Source organism: Xenopus tropicalis, chromosome 6, assembly GCF_000004195.4.
Source record: "Xenopus tropicalis strain Nigerian chromosome 6, UCB_Xtro_10.0, whole genome shotgun sequence".
Taxonomy (NCBI): Eukaryota; Metazoa; Chordata; class Amphibia; order Anura; family Pipidae; genus Xenopus; species Xenopus tropicalis.
In genome coordinates, this window is record NC_030682.2 from 131,652,251 (window position 1) to 131,668,860 (window position 16,610).

General features: G+C 40.7%; 1 protein-coding gene across 4 annotated transcripts in view; it reads left to right on the forward strand.

Annotated features, from left to right (window-relative positions):
• The window catches only part of fzd6 (frizzled class receptor 6), a 28,723-nt gene extending 16,667 nt beyond the window's left edge, over nt 1-12,056 (forward strand). For 3 of the 4 annotated variants that reach the window (XM_031903284.1, XM_012964415.2, XM_012964416.2), the window contains exons 3-7: nt 1,729-1,925; nt 3,597-4,614; nt 4,932-5,080; nt 9,498-9,935; nt 10,815-12,044. In XM_031903284.1, the coding sequence (XP_031759144.1) occupies nt 1,729-1,925; nt 3,597-4,614; nt 4,932-5,080; nt 9,498-9,935; nt 10,815-10,953 (1,941 nt within the window). In that variant the 3' untranslated portion in view covers nt 10,954-12,044. 4 annotated transcript variants of the gene reach the window in all.
• Nucleotides 12,057-16,610: the final 4,554 nt, after the last annotated feature.

Consider the following 16,610-nt stretch of genomic DNA (forward strand, 5'->3'; position numbering starts at 1 on the left):
GCTGCTTTTCCTCCCGGGATCTCGGAAGCCCTGTAGAGTGTGTGGCCTCATAAAAGACTGTTCTGTTTTCTGTTCTGCATAGTGAAAGCTCTTTTCAGGCTAAATGAGACTGTCTGGTAGGGTTTGTTACACTATATTGGCTGTCGTCCATCTGGAGAAAACCGACGGCCGGCTTCATTTCTTGTTTCTCGCTGGAGATCCATTTTATCATTTATAGATTTATTCAGACATTTGTATTCAGGGAATCCAAACTCTTCATATTAGAGCAACAATTACTCCTGTATCATTACCTCCTGCTGAAAAGATGTTCTGTAGAGACAAAAGCCACTTGGTAATGTTTAACCCATGGGTCAGAACCCAAATATGGGTCCCCAAGCTGGGTCTGCATGGTTCCATTTATTTACTGGACACCTATATTTACTTTGGATTAAAAGACCTTTTTTTAAGATAATTGGCAGTAACAATAATAAGTGTGGGATAACCTGCAAAGGCCTCTCTCTAGGACCACAACACCCACGCACCCCAATATGACCAATCAGTAGCATGTAAAATTGAAGTCAATATGATCCAGCTTTTAACACTCATGCTTCAAGCCACCAGGGAGCCAATCAAGAGGGTAAAGATGGCTGCAGCCAACCTCACTGCTGTTTATCATGAAGTACATGGGCCCTTTTGGGGTGCGTCAGTGACACCGTTTGTGAGGGGGTAGGGTGGCATCTGCAGGTGTCAAAGACCTCTTTAAATGGTGCATCCAAACAGCAGGGGATGTTTAACATATGTGGGGAAAGTTATAGCCAAAGTGGGGGATGTTTAAATGAGTGTATAGCTCTTTAACGTGACCAGGATTTCACCTGATTGGTTCCAGACCATTAGTTTGAGTTATGGCTTGCAGGTGAGCTTCTGAAGGAGTCTGTTTTTATGCCGAGGCCTACAAAGCCAGCAGTATTAATGGAGGCCGCTGCCGGTGTCAGCTAAATAAAAAGCAACATGGTAGCCCTGGCTAATTATATGCCGTGCAGAGGTGTTCAGAGATTTATCAAAATTGTGTCAGCGCTGCTCAGCAAACACATTTCCACTGTTCCACACAATACCGATGTTAATTTTTTCCCAGGCAAACAAACTTTAGTTGGGTGTGTAACTGATTAACGCCCGTTTCCATAGACAGGTTTGTAATTGATTACTGTTCATATCTAAAGTATTATTTGGAGGCAATATGTACTGTTTATAATTAGGTTTTTACAAGGGGGAGGGACCCCTAGGAGACAAGTATAATTTGCCGGGTTCACAGCCCTTAGCCAGATGTTTATTGGCAGCTCATTCCAGGAAAGGGTCGGACGCCTTTCTAACAAAGCAATAAATATGAGGCTGCTAAAATTGCGTATTTCATTGTGGTCATTCAGGGGGTCATCCGAGAGGATATTTCACTCTCATTGTGTTATTTGGCCTCCCCCTGGGTGAGTTGAAAAGGAGTCAATGAGAATGACAGTTTGAGCTTTATGGACATTTGTTCTTTCACCCTCAGCAACAGTTGCTATGGCCTCTGAGTGCAATGCTTTTGTCTTGCCTGTCTTGCCTTGCAATGCTTTTTTTCTTACTGCGGAACAGCTCAGAAAATATAGAATCTCCAGTCAACTGGAAAATTTCCAGTGACTGATACAAAGGTTTGTTAACAAAAAGTTACCCTTAATATGCCCTAATAACTATCTGTTTCTGTCATTCTGTCCTCAGCCATTTCTTCCACTCCTGAATCTTCATTGTTCCCCAGAGGTGCACACGTTCCTGTGCCGGGCCTTCGTTCCTGAGTGCACGGAACCCAAACATATAACAATGCCTTGTAGGAGCCTCTGTGAGCGAGTTTATTCAGACTGTAAGAACCTCATTGAAACCTTTGGGATTACTTGGCCTGCAGAGCTGGAATGTGACAGGTAATGTTCCTCTCCAATGCAATCCATTGTAATCCAGTCGTGTGTATCTAACTAGTGCTTCCTACGGTCAGTGGCCTCTAGAAGTATGGGTTCATTCTGCTTCTCTACTGAGAAGTTAATATGAACGGAAGAAAGAAACTGTGTTTTAAAGTCAAAGGTTTTTCTGACTTTTTGGTTCAGTTTAATTCATCATACTCAAAACCTCACTCATAACAAGGAATATTGCCATATAGTCACCGAAGATATCCATAGCAGCCAATTACCATTCACCCAAAAATGTTATCATAAGTGCTGCTAGACTAGACCCCTAGCCCCATCTACAGGGTTTGTGAACCTTGAACTAAATAAAATGCCAAAGTTACCTTTGCAAAAATGTAAGGGCAGTATACAAAGCACAGTATTGGACACAAATTGCCATGTCTTTTACCCATAATGCTGCATTTCTCCCCATAGTTCCAGCATAATTGTTGCTGTGAATTGTTAAATCCACTGCTATTCTGCCTGATGCTTCAAATCAGACCCAGTTGTGCTTGCATTTAGCATTTGTGGAGTACTTGTTCAAAATACCATTTCCATCGAATTGACTGTGGGCTACTGTGGGGCATCTTCTGATGCAACCTGCTATGGGGAACCTGGAGCTGCTACCAGGTCCAGGGAAATGGTAAGTTCAGGGTTCCCCTGTGGCAGTAGTTGCAATTAGTCACCATTTATCATAAGAAGCAGGATGCATTGGTAACCATGTGGAAGTGCAGGAGAATGTTTGGATGCAATTGCATCAATATGCACTCACCGTTGCGTCCATTTTAGAGCCCCTACACTTGCCAGGGCATTTACAAATGCCACAAATGTGTGCAATGGTGACCTAAAGTGCCAAAAGTCCAAGTATGTATTTAATTATGCATTATCACCAACCCCAAAAGTAGATTACATCTAGGAAGTAAAAGACCATGGCCACACACTCATAGGGGTCATTGTTTGTTCAGGTCAGCCATCACCATTACTCTTGCATAGACCTCACTCATACACCTATGATTATAAAAACAGGTTGAAAATGGCCAAATTCTATATATACTGTACTATTTTTGGCCTTCCTTTGTAGGTTTAGGTTGCCAGCGCCTTTTCATTTCCTTGTTCTAGATTATCTATTAACTATATTGTACTGGAATGTACATATTGCATTACTGGCTCATGAAATAAGTTGTAATGCCAGCTACAAATACTTGTTTGCCTCATGTTCCTGCCCTAATGGCTCACATCAAGTGCTTTTAGAAATCATCTAATGTAATTTCCACACATTAACAAGGTCACAAGAACTCACTCTAATGGCAGCACTTGCACTTTGAATGTTATGGACCATGACGGGTTTCCTGCACATCAAAAAAAAATGCAGCCCAGTAAAATGGAGTCTCAGTTCAAAGTGAAATAGGTTTTAAAAGCTATATATTTCTAGTGAATGCATGATAAATATGTTTTAGATGTGATTTTTAGCATTTTTGGGATACCTCATTGTTTACATAACGCCAGGCCCTCAACCTTGCATTAATACTTGGTGCAACCATATAGCTCCTGCTGTTACTGACCAATAGCAGAAGTCAGCAATTGGAAATCATGGAATGTTTGTTACCTACCAGAACTGTTACCCAACCTTTTCTGATTTGTTTTCTCCCTTAGAATGAGAGATTGCAACAATTCCCAGTCCAAAGGGGGCGGTGGACCTGACGATCCACATGATGCTCTTCGACATCCTGAACAAGTTCACAGAGACTTTAAGTTCTGGTGCCCACAACACCTGAAGACTTCCCAGGGATCGGGTTTCAAGTTTTTGGGGGTAGACCGCTGTGCACCGCCATGCCCTAACATGTACTTCAAAAAAGTTGATATGGACTTTGCAAAATATTTCATTGGCGTCATTTCAATAATATGTCTTTGTGTCACCCTCTTCACTGTTCTAACCTTCCTGATTGACGTACAAAGGTTTAGATACCCAGAAAGGCCAATTATTTTTTATTCAGTGTGCTACAGCATGGTGTCGCTGATGTACGTCATTGGGTTTTTAATGGGTAATTCCATTGTCTGCAACGAACGAGAAGAAAATTTTGCTTCGGGGGACACTGTTGTTCTTGGATCCCAGCACAAAGCATGCACCATCATCTTTATGCTCCTTTACTTCTGTACCATGGCAGGAACCATATGGTGGGTGATGCTTACAATCACTTGGTTTCTGGCTGCTGGACGGAAATGGAGTTGCGAGGCGATTGAGCAGAAGTCACTGTGGTTTCACGGTGTGGCATGGGGCATTCCAGGAATCCTCACCATCATTCTTCTGGCCATGAACAAAGTAGAAGGAGACAACATTAGTGGTGTTTGTTTTGTTGGACTCTATGACCAAGAGGTTTCTATATACTTTGTTCTCCTGCCTCTGTGCCTTTGTGTCTTCATTGGACTTTCTCTTCTCCTAGCTGGGATTATTTCCTTAAATAATGTTCGGCAGGTCATACAGCACGACGAGAGGAACCAACAGAAACTGAAGAAGTTCATGATCCGCATTGGTGTGTTCAGTGGCACATACCTAGTTCCACTGGTGATTCTGCTGGGGTGCTATGTCTACGAGCAAGTATACAGAAGCTCTTGGGAAATGACCTGGGTCTCTGACAATTGCCAGGATTACCATATCCCATGTCCTTTCCAGGTGAATATTGCTAACGTATATCTGGCGCTACATAGTCATAAACAACCCAGTCAAACTCCAGACTGGGTAAAACTCATCCTTCCTATAAAAGATAAAATATTTAGCATTTAATTTATATATATTTTAGTAAAACCTTAGCATTGCAAACAGATCCATAGGGCACACAGAAGTCAGTCTGACAAGGTATGGTGGCCAAGCTGACTGTTTCCATGTTTGTGTCTAGGAATCAAATACGTTTTGTCAGGCTCCAGTGCAAACAAACTCATGTTCTAAAATAATAGCTTTCGTGAAGCCTTATAATGTCTCTTTTATTGCAGCTAAAGAACCCAGCCAGGCCTGACCTTGGATTGTTCATAACCAAATACATCATGACCTTAATTGTTGGCATCTCTGCTATCTTCTGGGTGGGCAGTAAGAAAACTTGTTCTGAGTGGGTGAATTTTTTTAACCGGAGTCGAAAACAAGAGTAAGCTATTAATGCCTGTGATCTCTATTTTCTCTTTGTGCTTTGATGTGCTTCTAAAATATACCACAGATGTTTGCTTATGGGCCAGGGAGTCAGCAGTTTGTGTAGGAAGAATAGGCAAGGGAATGAAAAAGTTTAGAACCAGCATAATAGCAGATTTAGAATAATGGTTGGAAGTCTTTGCTGCTCTCCAAGGGAAGAATGTAATGTAATAAAGGCATTAAGTGTAGGTTGCTACTGAACAGAAAACCTATTCTAGAGTATGTATAAATGGTGTCTTTTCTAAGACTAGGCATGGAAAAATAGTTCTTAGACTTGAATACTATACTTGAGCAAACTGCTGTTGCATTACTGCAGGCACATAGGTGCAAATAAGTGTCCCCCTAATGCTCTTGCACTTCTTTCTGGGGTCTAAGTAAATTACCTCTAATGTTATAACTTTAGGCTAATGTATGGGATCTGCCTACTAGGATTCCTAAACAAGATGCAGGATTTTGGAAGGTTAGGTTCCTCCTCATCCTTAACAATAAGCCTAATGTCAGACCAGGCGTATGACGTATATTTTCCGCAAGATGAAAAACACTCCCATATGCCACCTACCTGTGCCTGCACCCGAATGAATGGAATACCCTTGGGTGCAGGCACATGTAGCCGATATCCAGATAAAAACGCAAGAGAATGCAAAAGTCTAGTGTTTGTATGCGTATTTCGGCTACATGTGCCTGCACCCGAGTGTATTCCATTCATTCAGGTGCAGGCACAGGTAGGAGGCATAGGGTGGAATTTTCAGCAAACGTTTTTCAGTTTGCCGAAAATATAAGCCATATGCCTGGTCTTACATAAGCCTAAGGCCAGATCCAGGTGTATTGGACAGGTGCTCTCCCTATTGTGTGATCATAAGGCAAGCACCATAGCATCATTATCGAGCACCACACCATACTTCTGAGACTTTAGATAAGGAAAACTAAAATGAAAATACTAAACAGGTAGTGGAAGTTGGTTAAAGGACAAGGAAACCCAAATTTAGAGGGGGTGCCAAATGAATTCTAGTTCACTAAGAACTCTTTTTCCTAAAAATGCACCAGCTAGATGAACATACCTAACCATCTCACCTACCTTTCCAGTTATCACAAGCATAGACTAAAGCTAGTGGTACAATAACCCCCATATGTAATAAAAGCCATAACTTATTTTGTTCTCTGCAACCAGCAGATGTTCGGTGTTATTTGCAAAAAGCATGTGGGGGGTTTCTTCATCATCATCGCTATCATTCATCATTTTCCTATTAATACCAGCCTTTAAAGTGGGGGCAGCCTGTGATGTCATTTGGGGGTGGGGAAATGGGTGGGCTATGTGTGCCACTGGATTTAGACTTGGGCCTCCGCAATAAATAAAAATCCACAATTTTGTGCATTTCACCAAAATAGGCTTTACCTGCACTCAGCACAAGGTGTAATTTGCATGCATGGGGGCAGGTTTCATGGTTCAATAGTTTTTCAGTTATTTAACTTTTTGTTTAGCAGCTCTCCAGTTTGAAATTTCATCAGCTTTCTGGTTGCTAGTGTCCTGTTTACCTTAGCAACCAGGCAGTGGTGTGAATGAGAGACTGGAATATGAATAGAAGAGGGACTAAATAGAAAGATAAGGAATAAAAAGTAACAATAAAAGTAAAATTGTAGCCTAAAGAGCAAGGGTTTATGTTTTTTGGCCAGCAGGGTCAGTGACCCCCATGTGAAAAGAGGAAAGATGTAGACAACGAAGGCAAATAATGCAATAACTATAAAAAAATAAATAATTAAAACTAATTGCCAAGTTGCTAGGAATTGGACATTCTACAACATACTAAAAGTTCTTAAAGATGAGCCATCCCTGTAAGTGCCCACAGTTTGCATTGTAGCACTTATGTGCATTTACTCTTGTGTATATGTGCATTTACTCTTGTGTATATGTGCATGCATTTACTCTTCTGTTTGTAAATAAACCATTCCGTATGCATGTGACCTTTAGGGGAACTTTCCTTTCTTCTTCCTTTGTTTGTTAATTTTGGATTTTAAAGAGTCGTGATCTTATGCCATCAATGGTGCACCGCAGAGCACCACCTTACTGATAACATTAACTCTAATTCTCTTGCTAATTAACTGATAATCCTCTCTAATAACAGGGTTAAGTTGCCACTCCAGGGCGAAAGGCTGACCAATGAGCCTCAATGGACAACACTAATTATAGCTGATTCTACTGAATGAGATTGTATCTGCAGGGGTATAAAATAGTTTTCCTGTGTCCTTGTATAGGGTCCAGAGCCTCCACAGACACCCAGTCTAGTCATAATACAGATTTTGGCTTTGTGCCACTTTCCTGTTAACCCTTCCTAGTTTTCCTACAACGGAGTTCTGCTGCCGCAGGAAGGAAACGTCATACTGCCCAGGTGGCACTAGTCTCCATGGCACAAGGACTGTTTGTTTTTGCCTTCAGCCTATTCTTTTGTGCTTTCCAAAGGGCATCATGTGCAGCCATGTAGATCAGTATTTGGATGTTACTCACAGCCACAGTGAATAGAAGTTTGTGTATTTTTTTATCTCCCAGCTTTTCCTTTCTTCTTGGTTTTATAAGAGGTGATCTTTGTGCAGTGGGAGAGTCCTGTTTGCAAAGTAGTAGCCAATGTCAATAGAAAACCTGTTTGCCTGCCCAGATCTTGCTCTCAGTATGAATATTCACCCATACTGTCTATTCAGCATTTATACTGTGGGTTTGTTTTTGTGCCATGTTCTCTGTAGCTCTCATCCCTTTGCCTACATGTGGTTATTCTAACAGGGTGGTGGTAATGTAACGTCTCTGGGTGTATTTACTATTGTCCCTCCATGTTTACATTGGTTGGGAGCTTGCGCCAAACGTTTCCATAAATCAGAGGTTTGTAACAACTGGATGTTGTTAAAGGGGTTGTAAAGTCAAATAGAAAATAAATGAAGTCAGTTTGTTCTGAGAGCTTTTGCAATCTTCTTTATTTTTCTGTTTTTAATGGTTTTAAAGATTTTTGTAGTTTTATTTTACAAAATGGGACATTTCAGCAACTGAAATGCCCAGGGAGAATAATGGAAACCAGTGACTCTATGGAGACACCACCCAGCTTAATTAATTAACTCTAGGACCACTGACCTAGCAGCCATAGCTCCCATTAGAAGCATAAAAATGAATGTATCTGTTAAACCCTTATAAAAGTATTCTGACTAGTGATGAGTGAATCTATCCCATTTTTCTAAAAAATTAGCGAAACAACAAATTTGCAAAATGCATTAAAGTCAATGGGTGTTTATTTTGTGGCTACAGCATAACTTTTACTGCACAGCCCTTTTTTGCATCCACTGGGCATTTTTTTTTTGTTTTTTACAAAATCTGGCAAAAAATTTCACCCATCACTACTGAATACTCTTAGCATGTATACATTTACAGGGTGGTCCACCTCCAGGCTAGCTCATAGTGTGTTATAGAATGGCCTATTTTTAGACACTTTTCAAATAATTTTCTTTTTTTATTTTTCATAGTTTTTGAATTATTTGCCTTCCTCTTCTGACTCTTTCCTGGTTTTAAATGGGGGTCACTGACCCCAGCACCCAAAAAACGATTGATCTTTGAGGCTACAATTCTATTCTTATTGTTACTATATATTAGTTATGACCCTCTTCTATTAATATCCCTGTCTATCTTTCACATAACTGTCTGGTTTCTAGGTTTGATTGAACCCTAGCAACCAAATAGCTGCCAAAATTCCAAACTGTTAAGAATTGCTGAATAAAAAGCACAATAAATAAACAAATAAATAAATAAAACCGCAAATAAAAAATAAAAACTAATTGCAAATTGTCTCAGAATACCAGTCTCTACATCATACTAAGAGTTAAATTAAAGTTGAACAACCCCTAATTTTAATTTGACTTTGTATTTCCTTTAAACTACGACTCTCAGAATCCTTTGACAGCCAAAGAAAGTTGTACTTTATGAACATCTGAATGACTACAATGTGCTAATCCCTGGGTTAAATAATCACCTGCATTACACCATGACTGGGGCTGCCCTGTATGCTGTTCATACTGAAAGTTTCTGTTGACATTGGCTAATACTTTGCAAACAGTACCACCACCACCTGTATACATGAGCTAGTTAATTCCTTTTCTCCTTCGAAACTGACCATGCAATAGTATACAGAGGTGGGGTTTAGTCATCACTTTGAAAGATTAGACTCAGATATGATGACATTAGGTGTGGTTGCTCAAAACAGAAAATCCTATTGGCTAGTGACCCCTCTCAAAAGAACCATCAGCCAACCTGGAACTTGTCCATTTTTCTGTTGTTTCAGCCAGAGGGTGTTGTGACCACATTGCAATATTCCACCTAATTGAGACAACCTTCTTTTCTCTTGTAGCCCCATCAGTGAGAGCCGTAGGGTTCTACAGGAATCTTGTGAATTTTTCCTCAAGCACAATGCCAAAGTGAAACATAAGAAGAAGAAGCACTCAAAGTCTGGCTCCCACAAGCTGAAAGTCATATCCAAGTCAATGGGAACAAGCACAAGTGGAAAAATTAACCATGGCATGACTGCTGTGACAAATACAAGCCATGATTTCTTAGGTCAAGAAGCATCTGGTGATGTTAGAAGCACGTTGGACTTTTCTCGTACTGAAGACCCAGAGGGTGCAAGTTGCATCCACAAATCGAGAGATGACATCACTGGGGAGGTCACCACCCAGACCCTGTTAGATGGCACTGAGGCACCTGTAGAACATACAGACTGTAATAATAAACCAGGAAGTAAAAGAGGAAATGGCTTGCCAGGAAGCATTCACACCATTCTTCATGAAAGGTACTGCATACCCACACTGGGTGCTTTATTTTTTGGTATAATAACAAACAACCATCTTAGTATAAATTAAAGCATAAATGAAGTCATCAAGTTTCTCCATGATTATATAAAAGCAGAAGGCTGCAGGCTGAGTTCTTTCATGCACTGAACTTCATAATCTTTATGACATTTTGGTGTCCGGTTATGACAACTGTTGGGCCAGCGCCTTCACTAGCAGTGTGTAGGGGCAATAGATGTTGCATGAATATCAAGCCCTCCAAAGCAAATCATATTTAGGTTCAGCTATGTGCTAAACTCAAGGTATATTGGTTAAACGAGAAGATGCAGCTTCCTCTCTCTGCTGTGATAACATATACAGTTGGTTTCTTCTTGGGTTTGCAGTTGAAGACATAGGACTGTTTACGGTTTCTCTTGTAGTTGATTATATTTTTTACTGCTTTCTTGCGGTTGATGACATATGATATATCTAACCATCTCTCTTGCAGTTGATGACATGTGATTGCTTGTTTTGTGTCTTGCAGTTAATCGCATAGGGCTATCTTTCACTGCACTTAATGGTTTATTCTTGTTTTCTCCCTTTCTTGCATTTGACTCCATGTAACTGCTCACTTTCTCACATGATGGCATGTAACTGACCTGTCTCCTATGCAGTTGACGGCTGGTGATTGTTAACTTTCTGTGTTTATTTCTGTCTCTTTTCTATTGCATAACCTGAACACACACTCTCTGTTGCAACCCAGAAGCATTATGCATTAATTGTAGGTTCCCTTTAATAGTCAAGTGATTAATTTGTTGATGAGCGAGCCATGGACACTTGTATTGTGATAACAGTCTGGCCAAAACACAATTGTCTGAACTCTGACTTTTGTTTCCATGCAGTTTACACGAGGTGGCTGAGAACCGTGTGAATGTGGAAAGTGCATCTCTGGATCCAGACCAAACAGAGGATCTTTCCAAAGTGCCCGGCCATACTTCCCCCCACGACAATGACACTAATATGAACACAACGAGTGCATGAGAATCAGATCATCCAGGACTTTTTGGTCTTCTGATTCCAGTGTTACTAGCAGATATTGGAATCCTGTTTTAGAGCGGAAAATAAACTGTTCTACTACACTAGACATTTGCACTTACCAAAAACTTTCTAGCTTCCATAGCAGAATTTTTTTTCTACTTTTTATTGTTTTGTAGAAGATTTACAGAACTTTGGATTTCTTTAAAGGGAAAAAGCGAACTTTCCTGTATTTATAGATTATTTGGGTTATTTTCCATTTATTTTCCCTCAGACAGTAATGCACAGGACATACCCAGCTTGCTTGCCAATATGAGTGCCAGCTGCCATATTATTTGCCTCTGGTGAGGCATTGACAACAAAAGCAAACACACCATATGCATGACTGAAATGTGCATACAACATGGCAGCTCTAATTCCAATGGGTCATTGTGGTTTTGCAGAGAAATAATGATCTGTAAACATGGTCTGCACTCATGCTTTACACAATATGTAATAAGTAAAGTAAATGGAAGATGTCTTTAGAAACAAAGTCTATTTTCCATTTGGCTGGCACACTGCATGTGTGGGATTTCAGTCACTTCAGTTATACACAGGCCAGTCGCCTGCTATTGGATGATACCGGCCCACAAATGTGCGGCCATAGGCAAAATATTTATTGCCTGTTATTTTAAGAAGCAGTAACAGATGATAAAGGGTGCATTGAGCGCAGCAGCAGTTTTGGGTGATAATCACCTGACCCACAGTTGCTCCGGCAGGCTAGATCTCCATCATAGTCTATAGAAGTGTATTTGCAAATGTTGTGCCACCCACCTGGAAGCTAGAAATCACATGGGCCACAAAACACGGTGTGTCATTGCAACGTGTGTCACGGTGTGTCATTGTCATTGCAGGACAGCTGAGATCAAAATGGCGCACATCTACTTCCAGAGTTCATATCCTGTAAATAACTGGATCTTTTCTCTTTCTTCTCTTCCCAGTGTCTGACTAGGTCAGACACTGTGCTTTATTTAAAATGACTACTGATGTTAATGTTTTTATATTCATATATTTAATTCTGAAGGTTGCAAAGTTATAAATAAAGTTTTTTACTGAAAGATTGTGATGGCAAAGCCAGTGGTGTTGAGATGAGTTTTGACAAGTTTGTGGATAGAATAGCAAAATAACTGTATTTATTGCACTAGCGCCCCATGATGATAAGCGTCTGTTGTACGTGCCCAGAGTGGATCATTATATAGGCACAGTGTACACAGTTTTTTTCCTTAGGTTCACTTAATAATTATATTTAGGTTGGCCTTTACCCATTAACATATAGCTGCAATGCTGCTTTTACCATATCCAGTCAGAGCTTCTGAGTGGCCACAATTTCAAGGAAAAAACAATCCAATCTAAGAATCATGACAATTTAAACTTTCCATATTTCCAATCTAATTTTGGTTTCACTGAATTATTGATCCAATGTGCTTTGATCCCTATCGCTGGCATATGTGAACAGGTTAGATTTATGACTACAGGGTTGGTTGTGCTAAGGAACACATCACGACTAATAGCAAGAGTCGTTAACAAAAGGCATTTCTCAGACACTACAGTGCACACAACATTTGGTCCCCATAGGAGAGAAAGGTCCCTATGGGGAATGAAGGTTCAAACACATGGTGTTATATTGCTGGTTCTTTGTCCATTACAGTTATCCTTATTAAATGTGACCCCCCCTCTGTTAGGATGAAACATGACCAGTAGTGATGAGTGAATCTATCCCATTTTGCTTTCCAAAAAAATTAGCAAAACAGTGAAAAATGTGCATAATGTGATTACCAATCAGCTTTTTTGATGTGACCACTTTTTTTTCACTCTGTGAATTTTCACCGTATTTTCATGAAAAAATTGCCAATGAAGGAATGCAGAATTTAGCAGCAAATCCATACCAGGCGAAGAAATTCGCTCATCACTAATGACCAATGTTATAGCTTTAGCTATCTAAAGAATTTATGGACTGTTTACTGATTCGGGGCTGTGTCCTGCTAAACAAACATTGAATATGGGGTTTATTCTTCCAAATCAAAATAAACAATGCGTGTCATTGCAGCTCCTTTCTTAGTTCTCTGCCATAAAGCAAAGTTGGACTGTTTTTCAAGAAGCACTTACAATTGCAATTATGGAGTCTGCTAGCACTGAAACATCCAGTGTGGAATAGGGAAAAAATTACGGGAACATAGGGGCAGATTTATCAAAATGTGAATGTAGAGCTCAGTACATAAAAACTCACCCATGTGCTATTTATACATTTTGTGTGTTTGATGAAGTTTATTTATCAAATTTTGAGTTCAAACTTTCACCTATTGATAAATTCACTTCTAACAATCCCATAGGAATGAATAGAACGTGGGTGAGTTTTTATGTATTGAACTCTAAACTGACATTTTGATAAATCTGTCAATAAATGTACCAAAACAACCCATGTCTGTGTTGTTACAAGCAGCACATCCCAGCATCCTCTGTCAGCTTCCATTTTCGAATCACGGTTTCAGCTGCCCTAGAAGACTGGGGATTTACAATGCAAACATTCAGTAGCCTTAGCTCCTTGGTGGGGTGCACATTAAAAAAAAAAACTTTGTGGAAAAAAGCCCATTCAACAGCAGCTGCATCCATTGATTCTGAACTGACAAAGAACTCAGTATTTTTGGCCTCATTTCCTCCCACTGCATTTGTTTTAGATTAAAGTCGCCCATAATATTTAATAATAGAGTTTGCCCAACGCAACGAAAAATAGGAGGGTTGGGCACCCTTTGTGAGCACTGGAATAATAGATTTGGCACAGAGAGGGTTTCTGCTCTCCTGTTTATTTAATGTCTGATAACCTTTAGCTTTGGGGTGGAGCCGCCGAGCATTATCACATTCCAGCACCTTTACACCAGGGTTGGCAAATCCTGCTAACTAGGGAAACAGACGTCCAGACAGTCCCACATTTACGTCCATATGATTTTCTACTTCTGTGTATTACAAAAGGTATAGCAGCAGCTGCAAAGGATCTATGGTATGTGTAAGTGTAGGTGCCAAGGAAATCTTAAATGGAAACATCATGTATTCCTAGGTAGGATTTAGCTTTTGTGCATTTGCCCTTAAACAGACAGTACAGTATGAGGGTGCAGCATACCAGGTGCACAGAACATTCCATCCTCTGTACATTTTCATTTATAGATATGAGTGAGGTTGCAACTCAAAGGCATTTAGAAGGAAAGATGCAATGCATACCTAGGGGCACATTCATATAAGTACGAATCCAAATCACGAAATCCAATAATTTCTGATGATTGCAAAAGTCACGAAAATTCCGTTTGAATAAGAAGATTTCGTATATGAAATGATCGTTTACGATTGGCGATCCGAAAGCAACAAAATTATCGTATCCCAACAATCGTAAACGGCACAAAACTCTTCCTGACTTTGAACCTTCTGTGCATGATTTTGGAAGCCTCCCACTCCAGCTTGAATGAATTACGAAACATTTGTACTCGTCGCGACACATACGATTTTGTCGCACAAATTGTCGCAGAGTACGAAAAAGTTGCGCAAATTAATGAAAATATCGCAGAAAATACGCAAAAGTTGTAAACTTTAGAAAAAATACAAATTTTTTGTAATCGGACCTGTCGTACTTTAATGAATGTGCCCCTTAGTGTATACTTATAAAAGAATATTTCAGCATTTTAATAAAACTGATGGAGAGTATCTAAAAGTGGCAATTCATGCCCAAAATGCACCTGGAGAGATACATTGAGTGCTATTGTAAAGGTTCAACTCTTTGGGCTACTGATGCAGCCATATTTATTTTAAAGGACAAGGAAAGTCTAAGTCACTTGGGGGTGCCAAAATGTTAGGCACCCCCAAGTGACTTAAATCGCTTACCTTGTACCCCGGGCTGGTGCCCCTGTTAGGAGAAAACAGCACCAGCCTGGGGTACCTGTAGCGCTTCCTCCTTCCTATTCACGCTGCTGGCAAATGTCCGGGACAGACGCATTCGCAGTAGAGTGAAACAACGACTTCTCTGTTCAAAGTTCCACTATTCACTCTACTGCGCATGCGCGCGCAGCGAACAAGGAAGTGATCGCTGCTACCCCGGGCTGGTGCTGTTCTCTCCGTACAGGGGCACCAGCCCGGGGTAAAAGGTAAGCGATTTAAATCACTTGGGGGTGCCTAACATTTTGGCACCCCCAAGTGACTTAGACTTTCCTTCTCCTTTAAAGGAAAACTATACCCTGAACAATGCAGGTCTCTGTAGTAAATATATTGCATAAAACAGCTCATTTGTAAAAACTAATGTAGGGGAGCTGTGTACACAGCGGAGGAGGAGCCCCCACCCTCTGTATGAGCTGACAGGAAGGAAGGGGCTGCTGGAACAAGGAAGCAGAACTAGGAAGCAGACAAGCAAGGTGCTGGTAGCTCACACAGTGTTCTGTATAAGAAAGTAATTGGGAACCCCCCAGTGGCAGAAAGCGCGCTCTTTTAGGGTGCGGAAGGAAAGGGGGTCCTGTACAGGGCTCTGAAGAGCAAAGCGTGCTCTTCTCAGGGCACGGAAAGCTAAAGGGAGTTCTTCTCAAGACTCTGAAGTACTAGCCACATAAGTGGGGAATTCCCCTCAGCAGTTCAGAAAGTATCAGCTATATTATGTGAGTGAAGTTGCCCCTGGCTGGCAGGCTGTATCTATCTCTGCAAATTTAAAGGTATAGCGTCCTGCCAATAAACCCATCAACCTTTCCTGTGTGTGTTGTGGATCAGAGAAGTTTCCCAGAGAGGGGTACTGCAGTCCAACCTGTCCTGACCCTGGGTGGAGGCACGCCATTAATCAGTGTACCTGCCCTTCCATGTAGCGGAGGCACAGGGCTCCTGTAGCGCCACAAGCAAGTGAATGCGTGCTAGATCTCATGCAGTAGCAAAAGAGGGCTACACCTAAATAAACCATCTTCGCACAAAAATACTTTTTTTTAGCATTGGGTACTCCTAAATAGAAAATCTGAAGTACTAAGGGCCGCCCCCTGGGATCATACGATTCACAGTGCGCACGAACAAACCAGGGGTACACATACATGTCAAGTCACATGAACCCATAAATTTCTGGTCAGGTGATCTCTGAGGGAGTACACAGACTGTTGCAAAATGGTGACTCTTTAATAGGCCCCTTAATATGATATCAACAATCTGTTGATTAAGCATTCATTTTGGGGGTATAGTGCTTTCCAGCTATCTACATACATGCTAATCACATGTTTTAGCTACTAAAAAGTGAGGTGGGCATTCCTTCCACAACTGGCCCTTACACCATTGCCTTTACACATAAGAGATGGCTTTAGTATAACTGTTAATAAACCAAATTTCCACAAGTGTATTAATTGTTCTGTACCCGTGTATAACAACACCCATCTTTTTTATTTGTTTCTGTGTAAATTTGCTCCTTCCAGGGATTAGCTATAGGCATTGATGGGGGTTTGTTGCCCAATATGGCAGTGAGCCGTACAGGGGTGTAAGTTGATGATTGTGTGCCTTGGTACAAAATACAGGTTTTCTGAATAATACTTACAGCACAAATACCCCACGTGTAGGATTGAAATAATACAGTTATAGTCCATAAGTTATGTTAGTCCATTTACTAATGACATGAGCACTAT